Below are 17,733 nucleotides of genomic sequence, written 5' to 3'. Positions count from 1 at the left end.
GGCGTGTAATCGACCCCTTTGTAAACAATCATTCAATATTCACACAGATGGATTTCCTAACATCCTCGAATTAAATAAAGGACAGAATGTCGTTTATATACTAAAAAAAGATATCATTATTGTTTATTCAAAATAAACATTTATCTATCCTGGTTGTTGAGTTGTTTTACAAATTAAATGTAGGATATACCTGTCTGTCTCAGTGAAATAAAAAAAAAGTTTTTTTTTCCCATTTTTGGGGTATTGTAAACAGGAGATACGATTTTTCTTTCAAATCTTAGTTGAAAGGACACCCATTTTTAAAACATCATGTTTTCTCCTGTGTGTACGATGTAACAGCAAGATATCTTGGAACAAATACTGAGTATTGGCTTTTTTACTCACTATTAAGATGGCGCTATACATTGTATTAATGCTGTTACAATTGATTATTCATTGCGTTGCATCAAATAGCTTTTGTCGGTTAGAGTATTGGAGAATGGGTAGTATCTTCACAATTTGAAAGGATGCTCATAATTTTGAATTTTATAAACGTATCTTTGGAGACAATTTATGATGGGTAATATATTGGTTGAATACTCAACAATTTATCCAAAATTATAATATCATTAGTTATAATCCTTTTCATTTTTAAAGAAAAGCAAGCAAAAACTGTCTGTGTATAAAAATATTTCTGGGTAAAATAGCACAAAACAAGAAAGTCCAGTTCCGACCGCTGAACGACGCGCTAGCAGTAAGCCCTGTCACATCTTTAGGATTGTGAAATACAAAAAAAAATATTTCAATGTGTAAGTATCGCATTGTTGTAACATTGGGCATCGCTGCCACATTACCGGTTGTAACAGAGTCTTTGTTAGCGCTAACAACGTTTCTGTGCGGTCAGTAGGCCTTCAGATTAAATTGCAACAACGGCGTGCCGGTGATATAATTTATTACTTTTATTACCTATCTTAATCTATATTCTCATTGTCTTTCCTTTTTCCTTTCTCTCTTTATTAATGATTATTTGAATATAATATAGCCCATATAGGGCCTATATTATTTATTCCCTATCGGGAAATATACTAGTGGATATGGTTATACACATTGTTTTCAAAATTGTAATTTCTTTAGTTATAATTTTCCAATTTCTTCCTGTTTTTAAGTTACTTGCGAATATATATCTGTACATTAGCAAATAATCCGGCTAAAGCAAATAAAACGATATTAGTTAAAAACTTTATTGCTGTAATCATGGTCCATGCTGTAAACTCCACTTCTTTGTCACCCTTATTCTTACTCCCCTCCTGTTGTGTTTCTTACTTAATGCTACCTTTCCTTGACTTTTTCTTCTTTTTTATATATTTTTTTCTTATTGTTCGTTCGTTCTTCTTTTCCTTTTTTCCTTCTCGTTCGTTCGTTCTTCTTCTGCTGCTGATGTTGCTTCTTCTTCTCCTCCTTCTTCTTTTAGAAATACCATTATTTTTCGAAATATGAAGAGGTAAATGAATGCAATTACAAACATTTTATGCTTGGGAATGTTCGGACGAATTATCATTATTCAGGTATTCAAGAGAGTTGTTATTTTCAGATTGGTAGCTTTCTGCGGCATCATCTCTGGGTCTTATCCTGGCTTGTGTCTTCTTGTGATAGGCAACCCCAAATGCTGCACCAAGGATACCACCAAAAGCCACCAGGATAATGGTCATGCTAATGGCGAGGGCGGGGCCAAGGTCTGCCGGTTCTTTAGTTTCCTGACGTTCGGTTGTGTCTGATACTTCGTTTCCTTTCGTTGACGTGCTTTCTGTATCAACTACTGTCGGGTACGGTGTTTCTCTAACAACTGGATCTGTTGGGTACGACCCTTCACGTCCTTCTGTTGAAGATAGGGTGCTATCTGTTTTCACTCGTGGCTCCGTGTGACTAGGATTGGACGTACTTAAGAGGTAATTGGTCGAGGATACACCTGCAAGAGAAGTGCTGGCAGTTATGGGTTGCTTAGACATTGTTGACGCGGAATGAGACTGAGTACCACTTTCTAGCGATGTTTTTGGCTTCCTAGTTTCAACTTGAATTGTACCCGAAACGGACGAGTGTGCACTTCTGGTAGAAAGATCTGTAGAATTAGGTGTGGAAGTGGTCTTTTGTGTCGTGTTTAAGGAATCATTGTCGGTTGTGATCCTAGAGTTTGTAGTCCAGGATAAGGTACTCCGTTCAACTGATGTCTTTGGTTCCTGAGTTTCAACTGGAACTGTACCTGAAACGGAAGAGTATGTACCTGCATTTGCAGGATATGTAGAAACAGGAATGGAGGTTGTGTTATCAGTCGTGACTAAGGACTTGTCCCTGGTAACCGGGCTTGTCGCTGGCCCAGTCATTGCATCGGTTGTCCGAAGACCCTCGCTTGTGTAATCAGTGTTCCCAGGTAAGGACGTTGATAGCTCATCAGTTGAGATATCAGAAAACATTTGAGAAGGAGTCCTCTCTGTGGACGATTCTGTGACAGTGATACTGTCAGTATAATTCGTAACAGGGACTGATGGGTTAACAAGAAGTGGTTCTATGATCGGCACGGAAACAATGTTGGATATTGCTCCTTTATTGCCTGCTTCATCCAATGCTCGGATAGAAAAGTAATAATTGTGATTGCCTGTTAGGACAGGAAGGAGGATTGTCAATATCTCTGAGTGACCAGCGGGAGATATCCAAGACAGGTTTCCATCAAGGATCTGTTGTTCGACAACCAGTGGACTTTCAGTAAAGTTTGACTTCAGAAAATCGATGTCGTTGGAGTACCTCAGCTCATACTCAGATGCTGGAAATAAAAGTGAAATTCTCATAAGTCCATGTCATAAATTTAACAAACCCAACAAATCCCTCAAACAAATCTGATCTGCAGTATACATGAATGTTTGGCTGTGGATACATCTGGCTAATATTGCCCATACAAATTAGGTAAAAATCGCTGTAACTATTTTGATCACGCTGTCAATTTAATCGATTAGCGAAATAAATACCATTAAGAACTGCTACGAAGGCCGTACGATGTTTAGACACTCAACCCATTCCGTATGAACTTCTCAAGAAGGACGTACAAAATCAGCGTTCGCAGCTTGGTCGATGGTTTTGTCAAAGATTTTTACGAACGATGGTTCGTACGTCAAGTCTTACTGTTCGTACGAATTGTGGCTTTCGTAGAGATTCGTATTTAGGGCAGAGATTATTACGGCCGTCTTAAGAACGACATAAGACCTTGAGAAACAAAATTATTTTGGGTTTCATAATGTCCCTTGAAATCTTATTGGTTTTTTCGGAGGAATCATTTGAGTTATTCATTCGTCAACCGTACGGCCCTCTTACGATATCTAGATGGTCGTACGTGCAAGAAGTAGTCATTTGTAAGAAGAGTTTACTATTTTGCCTGAATTGTGTGCCTACGTCTTACAAACGACAAAAAAAAAGAGTGCCGTACGAATTTCCAATCGTAAGGCGTTCTTACAAACATCGCAAGAGCTCTCAATGAAGATATTGAGGCGATTTTTCGTTGGTAAGAATAAAGGGCTTCAAGAATTCTTTCTCGACCCTACAAATCTTGCGTACTTCTTATGATGTTCTTGCGACGTCCATGGCCTTTACGAAGAAGGGGTTTCGAACAAACTTTTAAAAAAATCTTAGAAAAGACCATCGACCAAGCTACGAACTTACGAACGGTCAACGAATGATCTGCGCGGAACGCTTGTTTCGTATGTCTTTCGTAAAATATCTTCCAGAATCGTCTTTAAATCGTTCGTACGGCGTTCTTAGGCATGTTAGGGTTTTTTAATGGAATTTGTAACCAAGCCCTTACATGAATTTAGAAATATCCTGTATCAATTCTCTGTTCCTTTTTCAATAAATACTACTTTTTATTTTACTTGTTAACCGTCGAACACTGGATGAACCTGGTTCCATCAAACGGGTTATATGCATTATCATGTATCTGGGACGCTTATTTCAATAAACAGCTTGGTAATTTTCTGTTGTCCGCGGTGATGACCCTCTCCGCTCGCCGACCCTAATGGTACACACATACCAAAGAAATCGAATCCAAATCGACCGATGGTATGCCATTTGAAGTAAAAGAGTAAGTTTGATCGGCCTGGAGCCGGTTTCATTGGTGTGACTGTGGCACCAGTTCCCTACCTGTTCCTTGGTCCAGATCATCTCCCACAGCCGTCCAAGTGAGAACGACCGATGCATTCTCATAGGAGAATGAAGAATATGCAAGATCCTGGATACGAGATGGAGATAAGATATCCGGAGCATTTGGGGTGAAGTTATCCACAACGAAGACCCCACCTGATGCTGATCGCATGAATGGATAGGAATCAGATCGTGGGGTTGGAGTAACGGCCCGTCGTTCTGTGAGGTTCAAATGAAATGATGGTGAAAACGAACGAAAATGTAGAATTTACAAGAGATAATATTAAGTCATGTGACATCTTAAACTGTGTAAAGTTCTAAATTATCGTGCAATTAATATGTTAAAATATGTGTCTGTGCTATCATCCTTACCATGCTACCATCAGAATTTTTAAAAAGGCGAATATGTGGTCGTAATGAAGTGGAAGCAATCTTACGATTGGCTACAAATTGAATCGAATTTGACTTTTACTCCATAATACATGCGTGCAATCATCCATAAATGTTACATAAGTATTCTTACAGCTAATTTGAACCCCCAAATAAAAAGGGTCTTTTCATTCACATTTTCAGAAAAAGAGCAAAATACGAGTTTTTTTTCCAATTTCGGATCGTGGACCAGTCGTAAAGTGTGCGGTTGCCTTTATAAATTATCGTCAACACACTCTAAATATGCATGAAAGGGTGCAAAAAAGGGTAAATTGCCCTTTGAAAGGGCCAGGGAGGGGCAGTGTTTTAAATAAGGGTTGCAGATGCTGTTTTCTATACCCTTTTCAAAACTTTTCGCCTTTTATGTTTTTAGAATACCGAAAGCTTCAAACTAAACCCCTTTTTTATATAAAACTTATCTTACTACGAATATTTTGCAGTGACAGTGCTTACAATTTCTGGATGCATATGAAATAAAATGGCTAAAAATCTCCTGTGGAATATTCTTCAAAATTTGACTGGGCTTCGATGGGCACTGATCAGGTATCATGAAAAGTCGGACTTTTCAATTCAACCTTTTTTCTTACTTCTGGTCGAGTAAGGCACTGTTGTGCTTGTACCAAGAACATTTACAGTAACGCTGTATCTGCCATTATCGTCAAAGTCTAGGAAGATTCCTGAATACACTCCGTCATCCTCCATGAAATCCGATCCTGGAAATTATATGTGACAAAATTTAATAATCATGTTTAAAATAATAGATACATTCTGATTGAAATTGACACGAACGGGACGGTCGGGACCACAATATTGTGTTTGGTTGATTATTTTGTTATTATAAAATAAACATATGTTATTGGTATATACAGACAGAACAACAGCACAATAGCAGAAACGCTAAATTTACCAAAGTAAAATATTTGTACAATCTCCCCCCCCCCCCCCTGTTGAAAACGGAGTGTTGCGTTAACGCAACGCATCCTTTCGCGACAATCGGGGGGGGGGGGGTTCTCGAAGGTTTCGTTAACTAAGTGAACTATTATATTGTGTTTGTTAATTAATTTTTTTTCAGTCACTATGTTCATTACTTTGATTCCCCCCCCTACCCCAGTATCCCGGGATCGCTGCCAATGTTCCCTTGCACATGCCGACAATTGATGGTTCTACTATCGACAGTATTTTTAATATCAATCACAATTAGGGGCAGTAATTTATTTTCGGAGTACAAAATTTCGAAAATGGAAATCAGGATTTTTTTTACTTTTTGTCCTACTGTTATTTCAATTATTTTTTGTTGATTATTTTTTGTTTGTAAGAATTCTAGTATCCATTTATTTCCTGTCTAATAATTTATCTGATTCATTAATTACAAGAATTTTCATTTACCTGTTCCGTGATCCTTTAGGGCGATCGTTGTCGTGATAGAACCAATCGAATTTTCAACGACAGCTTCAACATCGGCTCCCTTAACGACACTGTGTCCCTTTCGAACGATTGCATATATTCCAAGCTTAGGATCCTTCATGAAATTTATACTCTATACACATCAAGATGAAAAAAAATAAGAAACGCCAGTAAAGAACGTGTTAAAAACAGTGGCAATCAATTAAGAAACAAAAAGTAACAAATGTTTGATAGGACAATCAAAAGTTTCATTGCACTCACAATTTTTTGTAATAAAATGGTGGGTATGGAAGTAGAATTATAAGACCGAGTACCATTCTAACAGAATTGTGACAAATTAAAAAGAAAACGGACTGTGGTTATTGCTAGATGAAGATATATAAGAACCCCTGAAATCATTCTACAATTTAAGTGAAGGCAGCTTCATAAGTCTCTCTTTGAGTATCTTTTTTCGTTTGGACATTATCAAGTTGGTTCTCCAAGGTAAAAAAATCGATTTCATTTCCAACAGGCTTTCCTTAAACGTTTGTTTTCATATCAGTTTTTTCCTATCATACGTCAAAACTGAATGGCAGTTATGAATTAATCAGGTTATAATTGGTTTACAAACCCTTGTGCTTAAGACGACATGAGCGTCCACTCTCTCTGCGTCTTTCTGTCTTGGTTTCGTGGTTACAGTCAATCCGACAATTTCATTGTGCACTTGTTGATGGATCATTTGTATATTCCAGTTACCAGGCTACAAATCAAAAGCATAACATTCAAGAAATCCATAAGCACTTTTGGATATACCAAAGACGACAACATTCTTAAAGCAATCTAAACTTCAAAAAGTGAAGATGATTCTTCGATCAGACCTACGCCTAAGCAGGTATCTGTATGATATTGAAATGAGTTTTGTGAACTCAATCTAAAGCTTATCGAGAGAAAGTCTATTGACTAAATGTCAGGCGGAATTTCATCAATCTCAAAAAGGCGATGAAAAGGTGAATAGGCCGATTAGTGTTCTTTGATGTACCCCAGCTGGCTACTCTACTACGCCTTGCCAATCAACTTCAGAAATCGGCCTGTTTCTTATTTTCAAAATTATTTGTTTAATTCTAACGTAATTTTTCGACTATTAAATTAATTTTGCAGGTTCTGATCTTACCGAGGCTAAAGGTATTCGGATTGTGATTATTCCTGCAGTATGATCAACGGTGTACGAAGAATGTAAGCGGTCGATAAGTTCGCCGTTTGGTCCTTCAAGTATAACTTTCATATCCAAAAAATCAAGCCATGTTACAGCCACCATAGTGTCGTTGCCTTCCTCTGCATCGATAAACACTGTCGTTATTGGAGAATTGTGTTGGCTTGGTACCTCGACATCTCCAATCTTGACCTAATTTAGTATTTCATAATTATTATACAATGTCATTCATGTCATTTAAAAATATCTTCAAGCTCTTGATATATGAACGTAAGTGTACAAAATGGTATCCAAAAGATCAAAGCATTTATATAATATCTATAGCACAATTTCTCTACTATACCAGAGCAGAAATTACAAGTAAATACATCAGAAAAAAATAATACATATGAAAATAATCATTATGATAGCAATCACAATGGCCCGTATTCTGAAGTCGGGTTTAACTTAAACTCAGGTTTAAAGTTGTGGTTTAAGTATGGAAAGCCATAAGTAGCATAATTTGTATTAAGTTGTATGTTTCTTATGTTTACTGTGCTCTTTCCTGATTCATTGATGGTGAAGACAATCATCTATCTATACTTCCTACACAATTATGAATGATTTGAGAGCCGAATGAGCTGAAGTATAATATCTCTACTGTTACTGATTATGTAACAATTGGCTGTCCATACTTAGACCACAACTTTAAACCTGAGTTTAAGTTAAACCCGACTTCAGAATATGGGCCTTTGTGACTAAATGAATATCCAAATACGCTCGTTACAGCTAGTGCGTATCAAAAAAAAGTTTACACTTTGGAAACGCCCTGGGAATTAAAAAAAATATACAACATGGGGGTATTTTTTTCACATATAATCTTGGGTTTGGGTCTCATCTATCCACTGAAAGTAATGGTTTTGACAGAATGTTACACTTAAGCCCCTTTCACAATTGACGTACGACCATTTGCGACCTTTTGGTCGTGCGACAGGCTGCAACAGGCATCAATCGCTAGTCATCTCATAAGATCGCACAGAGGCTTTCACAGTTGCAACAGCTGTCGTACAACAAAAACAACTAGTAAACCCCGTTGCACGAGTAAGTCGCATGTGCTCTTATTGTGCTCGTGCGATCACATGCGTGTGTTGCACGAGGGATTGCGAGTGGAACGGTCGCATAAATGCAAATGAAACGGTAGTGCAATGTTGTAAGCCGTTGCGATCGGTCTTGCAACAGTCTTATGGCCCATATAATTATCGCACCCAGTCGCAAGACAGGTCTCTGTACATGTAGGTCGCTAGCACATGTGCAAGTGTTGTGCGACCTCCAGTCGAGTAAATCCGACTACTTAGTCGTGCTACCTCTCGCACCAAGTCGTACAACGTTGAACAACACTCGCACGATGATCGCCCGACCGATGGTACGACCCCGGGTACGGCCTGATGCGAGTGAATCGATCGTATTTGATCGCGTTCGGATTTTGAACATGTTCAAAGTTCAATTGTGACCAGTAACGACCACCTCGAGTTCGTGCGACCGTCTACAACGACTGCGAGTACTCGCAAGACAACACGAGATCGATCGTACAACAACAGGAAAAAAGCTGTTGCAGGCGGTCGTAAACTGGTCGGACGTCAATTGTGAAAGGGGCTGAACGGTCGCATACATGCGAATGCAACGGTAGTGGAATGTTGTAAGCCGTAATTTCGATCGGTCTTGCAACAGTCTTATATAATCGCATCCAGTCGCAAGACTGGTCTCTGTAGGTCTCTAGGACATGTGCAAGTGATGTACGACCTCCAGTCGACTAAATGCGACTATACTTAGTTGTGCCACCTCTTGCACCATGTCGTACAACGTTGAACAACGCTCACACGATGATCGCCCGACCGATGATACGACCTGATGCGAGTGAATCAGTCGTATTTAATCGCGTTTGGATTTTGAACATGTTCAAAGTTCAGATGCGACCAGTCACGACCACCTCCGACCACTTAGGATTAGGCGATCGTCTACAACGACTGCGAGTGCTCGCAAGACACCACGAGATCGATCGTGCAACGACAAGAAAAAACTGTTGCAGGCGGTCGTAAACAGGTCGTACGCGGGTCGTACGTCAATTGTGAAAGGGGCTTAATGTGAGCTCTGTCCATATTTGTAAAGCTCGCAGAAATGCTCGTTTTCACGCTGTGTCAAGGGGAAAGGGCGATATCAAACTTATCCTGCGAAACATTTCTTATACATTTCCCTTGCTTTTTTAGTCAATTGAAATAAAACGGATGCATTCAAGCATTTTGTAACAATTTTGCCACCCACATTAAAATTTCAACACTTAGTGAGCACAACCTTTACCTATTTTTGTGCCAGCTGGATCTGAGGACATAACTGAATCTGAGCAAAAGTTTATATCAGACATCTCCAGCATTTTTTTATTACATTTTTATCATTTAAAGTGCGTTTACACTATATTTTTCAATTAATACTTGTTTCTCCACACTTTCCCCAAGCTTGACAATGATTAACAAAATGAAAATCAAGCCTACATGTAAGCCATTTCATGTAAATTACAGCAGCTAAGTGTAAAGCAAATGTCGTCACGATGGCCTCAGTGTGTGGGGGAGTGGGGTTGAGCGCCATGCACTCTTCGGAGTGTTTGGGGCAAGGAAACAAGTTAAAAAAGGTTAAAAGATATCTTCAAATCATTTTACTAGCTAAATTCCACGAGTTCCTCATGATTAAGGTCTACTTTTATTCGCATAACTATTTCAAAGTTCTGCGCAAAACATTTTTTCACTAACTTTTCAAAAGTCAGTGGTGCTCACTCAAGCGGAAATATTTTTCGACAGTTATATCGTCATTTGCTTAAATGGATCTGTATACCAATCTTAAAATGTAGACAAATATTCAGGATATTACAAATGTATAATTTTACATGATTTTTTCTAAGTGTAAACTTTTTTTTGATACGCACTGTAGAGTGCCCAGGAATCAATAATGAAAATACCTAACATTTTTTTCATATCTAAGTACATACGTGTATTGTGCATGCTATTCCACGAAATGGGGCATGCACGAGGTAAGGATCTTTCCTCAAGCTTTCGAAACTTTTGTAATTACAAGGGAACCAGTTATTGACGAGCGTCGATACATTTCTGATAGGTTATAATTGATAACAAGGGGATTGCATTGGTGTGCTAATTTATGAATGCATCGAAAACCGAGGAACAAATTCTTAAAGGTTATCGCAACCTTGATGGGAAGCCAGTGAATTCAAAATAGGAGCATCTGAGAGAGTTGTTTAACAGTGCATCAGCAATTAGAGCTGCGGCGTAATTGAAGCTTCTGAAGCTACACTGTATGTTCTGGTTCTTGGTAAATTAAACTAAAGTGCTTTGTGAGGTATCATTTCGATATCAGATCTTCTGTGATAATGCTCACCAATTTTAAAAATAGAGAAAATATAATTCAATCTATTATCACAATTTATTGGTTTCACCTACCAGGTTTGGCGTTTGGGCGATGTTTAGATGAGGTCTTCTAACGATCGTCCACAGTAGGGCCTCGTTCACACATGCGCTGCTTCTGAGATCATGACAGAAGAATGACTGTCCACCAGTAATGTTAAGAGCTAAATGTTCCATCTGATCATCAGCTTGCTGAGTAATGGCGAGGGTATCAATCACTACACCAGCCGCTTTGATATCTTGGAGGATATCATCAATGAATGGACGAACGTTCTCTTCCCCGTCACTCAGTAAGAAAATATAGTTGCCAAATGAGCCTCCTCCGATGTTCTAAATTGTTGAAAGAATACGATTACTAGTTTCCGATCGTGGCTTCAATTTAATACCCCTTTCACAAACCCATCCTCCAATTAACTGCCTTGCGGATAATTCAATAAAAATTGCATTCACAAACTCCGAAAATAATCCGCATTTTTTTACGAGCGCCTGACCTGAAAAAGGCGGATAATTCTCATGGCAACTGCACACACCCCCTTCGATGGCGTTGTGTTGGAAAAGGGTGACCTTGTGACCATGGCAACTATCCGCCTTGCTTTGGAAATGCATTCATAAAGTCAAAATCTGGTCTCGATGCCGCTATTATGCGGATAATTGCAGCATCGAAATAATGCGGATAACTCTGGTCCCGCTCCGATTTTACGACCAAATTATGCGGATATTGTCCGCATAATTGGGTTTATGAAAGGGGTATTTGCCCTAAGATGTAGGGGGGGGGGGCTGAATCCCCCTCAACATTTTTCGCAATAAATCCGCCGCGCAAATTCTTTTGACCGCATCACTCGCTGACTTTTTACTTTCAAGTCTCGCGCAACTTTTGAGACCAAAATTATGACCCCCGGGTACGCGGTTTCGAAAATATTCAACATTTCGTAAGTGCATGCAGACCCAAAATTACTCAAAAACGTGAATTTGTGTACAAATCCAATGCAAATGGTGTTTTTAGCCAAAATTCATAAATGTATCATTATTTTTCCTTTTCCTGCTTAAAATCAATGAACTTCATCTTTCTTATGGCCAAAATAAAGTCCCTGACAATTTCCATTGCAAAAACAATAAAAAAGTCGAAAAACAAAGAAATACATAAGAAATTTAGAAAACAATAGAATACATAAGAAAATAAATGTGATGTTGAAATTCTTGAAAAATAAATTTGATCAGATGCCTATCTTGAGTATGTGAAACAAAAATTAGCATTTTAGGGGCATTATTTTATTAATTAGAGCAATCTTATGATTTTACGCATAAATTAGCATAATTAATGAGCAATAAGATTTTTCGCAGAACTTGATATTATAGTTTTGTATCCCATGGGGTATGCCATGGGTAACGCGCGTGCCAATTTTCGTCGCGATCGCGCGATCGACGGCCGAGATCATAAGGGGGGGGGGTGAATCAGCCCCCCCCCCGTCTTCTTAGGCGTCGAAATAACCCAGTCTATTTAAGGTTAATAACCTTGATTATAATGTTTGTACATAGAATTAGAAATAAGTTTTCTTGCTTTAATCTGAATATAAAAATGTACAAAAAAGGTAAATGTTGGAAAATTAAGGTAAATAAACGAAATGAATGTCACATACGTATTAACTTCTCTTTTCAAATATTAATCGGAAAATAATGTCCTTTTCAAAGACCAACATGTCCAAATACTGTTGCTATCACATGTTCCTTACGACTTTATATCATCATGAACATCGTGGCAGAAGATTGAAATAGACGCTTCAAGCATGGAGCTATCTGCAATAGCTCTATGCTCCAAGGCAGCAATAGTTGAATTAATTTAATAGCTGGGTGGTATTATTGAGTTCTATATAAGTTGCATATCGTTATCATTATTAGGTGGTAGTATTCCTATGGCAGTAGTTGTATGTGGTACTAGTAGTATTAAAACAATATATACAGGAAAAAAAATACAATAGTTCCATCTCTGACTTTGCCCAGTGTATTATGTATGGAGAGTTTACCCTGACATCAAAAACTCAAAATTCTAATTTCTTTCTTATTCTTTAATCGATTTTCCACAAACCTTCACCAATATCTTGTAATATTATTGTCTACTATAAATTTAAAAAGTCAGCTTTTCGTTAGGATTAACTTCCAATTTAATATATTTCAGCAATCGATACACCTATATGCTCAGCCAAAATGATCTGACAAGAATGTATGTTGGGCGCTGTAACAGCATGTCGCTTGTGTATCCCGCCACAAGCTATGTTTTGGGGGAAAAGCGCCTTCTTCTGTGAATAAATATGTATATATATTGTTCTATGACAAATGATTCTGGATAATTCATGTTGATATAAATATATTTTTTAAAGGAAGATATTATTTTGAATCAATAAATCTGAATGAATGTTTCAATCATGATATTGAGACTGAAAACGTATGGCTTACTTACGAGCATGTCAATGGCTTTAATTATCCCACAACCAATGCAGGTGGACCCGCCAGTAGAAGAAGGAAGAAGTGTCACCAGGTCTTCTCTTGAACCATCATCGTCTCTTATCTCCCGAAGATTTGCATGTGATTCAACGTAAGAATGAAACGAAACCAGGCCTACTTCACTTCCAGCTGGTACAAGGTCCATGATGAAGATCGTTGCTGCCTGTATCAGCTTGTTGAAACGGTTTTCAGACTGAAGTGGACAAAATACATGTAACAATGCTCATTCTATTTTCAGCAAGAACACTGACTGCAAAGGAAATCAACAATTTTACGAAATTATTATTTCAATCCTACTTTACAAGAAGCTCATACACGTAAAGAATGGTGAACCCAGTATGATTATAGTGGGTGTATTATTTCTGTCACTTTATGACATTTAAAAGAAAGCCGTTTTACTATTCAATTGACTTTTCTCGCAGTAAAAAGCAAAATAACCTTTGGGATTGCCTAAATCATGAACATTATATTTTGTTGATGAAATTTTGATACCATACTTACATTCATGCTTCCACTTATATCAAAAACCAGTACAACTCGTCTCGTGCTAGGAGGCTGGAGAATCCTGAAGGATGGTTCAGTATTGGTGCCGGGGGGCATGGGCGGATTTTTCTCGTATTTAAAATCTTCACTGTCGTACAACACCTCCCATGCACTTTTTCCACATTTTTTGTTCTGAAGGTTGGGGGCTTTAAGGTTGTGATCCTTTTTGTTGCAGAATTTTATTATCTGTCAGAGAAAAAGAATAGAGGGAATGAAAAAAGAGAGAATAATTTATCAGTATATAACATATGTATTTTACACTGGGTAGATTTTTAAAGAGAGAGATAGAAAATAGACAAATAGTACATCTTTGCGAGGTAATGCATTCAGTTCCAACAAAAGTTTATTTCCAAGTATTATCCGAATTTTTTTGGAGTAAAACTCACGTCTTCGTTGGGGACATTAGTAGGCCTATATTCAAATCAAATGCAATATGAATGATGTATATTTAAGTAAATATTTCAGGACGCTTCGTAAAATATTTTTATCATACTTTTTGTTGGTTTGTTCTTTTTTTCCTTTCTTTCACACAATATACATGATATAATGATATTTTTAATGATATTTTTTCTTTCTTTTCCCCCAAAGAACATAATACGACAACTTCCTTACCGTTTCTTTACAATGTGAACCAAAAAGTAGCGATGAACATGAACCATCTGTACAACTGGCATCCTGAAAGATGCAGTCCTTGTGGCATGTGCCGTCAGGATCCTTCTGACATGGATGCTGTGTATGTCGGTCAACGAATTTACCAGAGATCTCTCGAGAGCATCTTGTCCCTTCGCATGTACCATTATAAAAGTAAGTTGGCTCAGACGAATCATCACCAGTATAGTGCTCAGGCATCAAACTCCATCTCAGTCTGGCCCAATTACGGACTATATCCATTTCTGAGGAGGAAAGATAATAAACGACACCGTGGCACGTCGGGAGCCTGATACGAGTAAGCAGGAAGAAATTGTGTGCACTTTTTAAGAGGATAAACTGCTATTTTACATGCAACAGATAATTTTAAATAGGCATAAATAGATATACATATTTTTGTTTGTTATTGCAGCTTATAACTTATACATGATCAAATTGACACAAGAGACACAGGAGGTTATTTTCTAAGGAGCTTTCATAATCATTGTCATAGAATTTCGGTATTCCTAAAAGAAAAATCTATAATTATAATTATACTTGCTTATCTAGCGCTTAATTGTCAGAAGTCTCTAAGCGCTCTACAGTATATGCAGCATATGCTACAGTATATGCAGCAATCTATGTGATCCAGTAAGCCTTTAAAAAATCCCACTCTCTCGTATCGGTCTCTTGATAAAATTAAAATAAACCCGGTTTGAAAATTCCTCTGTTCTTAAACAAGAACTCTCCAAGAGAATGTGAAACACATTTATATGGGTTATTCTTAATTAATAGGCAGGTATATAAAGATGTGGTTCGACGAACCATCTAATTTTCGACCACTCTCGCGCTCCATTCCCTCGCATTCAAGACTTACTGTGGCATGTGCCATGTTTGCTGGTACTCTGTACATATCCCGTTGTCAATGCCAGATTATGCCCTTCCTTTCCGCAACTCAAGTGGTTCACAACCTTGGGATCAGTAGACTCGTCACCAAAGTGGATCCGAACATTGGCCCTATTGTAAGACTGGGACTGGGCTATCTCGTAGAACTGTTCTCTGGTCCAAGACCGTGGGACTAGGATGAGTATTTCCTTCCAAAAAGCTCTGAACTGGGTTGCATTGAAGAGAACAGGCGAGCCACTTTTAAACATATTCTGTAACCAAAAAAAGTATACAGATACGATAGAAGTTTTCTCACTTTTTGTGTTTGTAATGCTTATTTACTTAACGTTTTTATTTTTTTACATTAATTCGAATTCTTTATTTTTCCATTTACAAAAAAATTAATCATCATGCAAATATCAAGGTTTGATCATCATAGGCGTGTTTAACATACACCGATATAATTCCAGGTAATTGATATCTTTAGACCAATTTCAGAGTGAATATATAAGCAAGCCTATAGTTTACAGAAATATTGAATAAATAAAATCATTAATTAACTATGGTAAGAAAAAATGACTTCTATCGGTTATTGTGGGCCTATAGACTTAGTTTTTTTTCCTTTCAGAAAGCTATTTACATGTCTATCCCGTCTTTACCAAATTTTAGGAATTGTTTTTAACAAAAGAAGAAAAAAATCGTAATTCTGAAATATATCAGATTCACTTCGCATATTACACACAAGTGATGCTATGGTGAAATCTTCTCATTACATCTGATTTGATTTCACATGCGAAAATAAACAATCTTACCATTTAAATAAAGTTAGTGTTGATATCAACAACTATTAGAAGAATATTTCAGGTCAAGTGACACGTGTGAGTTATAAGTTGGCCCCAAGTAACCCTCCTAATGATTAATGCGAGTCAAATTACCAAAAAAATGCGAGTCAATTAAATATTTTGTTTGTCTTATGTGTCCGATGACACATTTTTATATGACATGACACAAATAATTTGTGACAAACTGAGGTGTGTCATTGTGATTTTTTAAAGGTCAAGTCCACCCAAGATAAATGTTTATTTGAATAAATACAGAAAAATCAAATTAGCATAACGCTGAAAATTAATCAAAATTGGATGCAAAATAAGAAAGTTATGACATTTTAAAGTTTTGCTTATTTTTCACGAAACAATTATATGCACAACTCAGTGACATGCAAATGAGACAGTCGATGATGTCCCTCACTCAATATTTCCTTTGTTTTTTTTAATTGTTTGAATCATACAATATTTCATTTTTACAGATTTAAAAATAAGGACCAACTTGACTGAACCATATAGTAGAATAAAATGATATAAAATCAGTCGAAAAGCTTACTAGTAATCATAACAAAGTTTTCAACCAAAAGAACATATATTTGAAAAAGTAGCTGGTATAGGAAAGAGATATATAGTTACATACATTTCAGCAATGGAATTAAAGCAGCTCAAACATCTACCGCCAACGCTGGAACTGGATGCATTATACAAACCTTGATATTATCGATAATGGTAGGGTCTTCTTCAACTCCTTCGTGGATCGCTACAAGTATATTCTTAAACTGTCCATCTTCAAGGATAATTTGATTAACATCCTGACTGACTACTCTTGAATTAAGGATGACCAAAATACTTGAAAGAAAAAACAAAGCCCTACAAGAAATCATCGTGTTTTTAAAAAGTGTAGTAAACATCGGAAAGTATGCGTCTTTCGTCAATGTGCTTAAACTGTATAACTACCGAATTGTTCCAAATGATATCTACTAATTGATATCTGATTTTAAGATAATCATTAATCCAATTAATGTTTGTTACATTTTAAGGTATCCAAATATCTGGAGCAAAGTGCAATAAGAGAGCGATATAATATTGCAATTACTCAAAAGGGGAAATTGTTGATAAATCAAGAAAGCAATGTCTATATTAATTATTTCATATCACTCACTCTAGATAAACATGATAAACGTGTTGGAACTCCTCGTTTTTCCAAAAGCATAGTGGCACTATTTAACCCCGCAAACTAGGAGTAAAACAAAATGAAAAAGACGCTTTTTTTTTTACTAATGAAACAATTTCAACATAGCATGATACATAATACGTGGGATAAAGAAAGCCCTTTCTAGAAATATTTCACGTGTGAGTGTGTTTCACTTTCTGGAATAAAGCTATGGAAATGAATCCTCCACCATTATTTTTACCGCAGCCGCATCAATAACCACACCAATTGTAAATGGACTCGATCAATTTATCAATGACATTAATTCCTTAAGATTGAAAATTAACAGGATTGCCAATTTTGAAAGGCTAAAAAATAAGAAGAGGTTCAAATCTCTCCGTTATCCTGTCTTTCGTGAATCACAATCATCACATTTATCTTTAAAGAAACCAATCAACAAACGAATGTTTTATCCCTATAGATATCTGACACATTTAATATGTTACGCTTTGAAAATATTGGGCAGACATCTCATTCAACCAACCACCAGTATATCAGGAGTTGTCATCTTGT

The 17,733-nt window shown here is 37.1% G+C and overlaps 1 protein-coding gene across 1 annotated transcript; it reads right to left on the bottom strand.

Moving 5' to 3' along the window:
• Nucleotides 1-1,395: 1,395 nt before the first annotated feature.
• Nucleotides 1,396-16,943, bottom strand: LOC121415454 (calcium-activated chloride channel regulator 1-like). Its single transcript, XM_041608658.1, has 12 exons — nucleotides 16,718-16,943; nucleotides 15,176-15,455; nucleotides 14,284-14,564; nucleotides 13,630-13,857; nucleotides 13,085-13,321; nucleotides 10,666-10,959; nucleotides 7,145-7,375; nucleotides 6,605-6,733; nucleotides 5,977-6,127; nucleotides 5,178-5,303; nucleotides 4,162-4,380; nucleotides 1,396-2,794 (listed from the first exon to the last, which is right to left on the bottom strand). The coding sequence occupies exons 1-12, from the start codon at nucleotides 16,916-16,918 to the stop codon at nucleotides 1,506-1,508; spliced, it is 3,666 nt and encodes a 1,221-aa protein (XP_041464592.1). The 5' UTR covers nucleotides 16,919-16,943; the 3' UTR covers nucleotides 1,396-1,505.
• Nucleotides 16,944-17,733: the final 790 nt, after the last annotated feature.

The sequence above is a fragment of the Lytechinus variegatus genome, chromosome 5, assembly GCF_018143015.1.
Source record: "Lytechinus variegatus isolate NC3 chromosome 5, Lvar_3.0, whole genome shotgun sequence".
In the NCBI taxonomy this organism is placed as follows: Eukaryota; Metazoa; Echinodermata; class Echinoidea; order Temnopleuroida; family Toxopneustidae; genus Lytechinus; species Lytechinus variegatus.
Note: the sequence above shows the minus strand (reverse complement) of the source record. Positions and strands in the feature narration are given on the sequence as shown.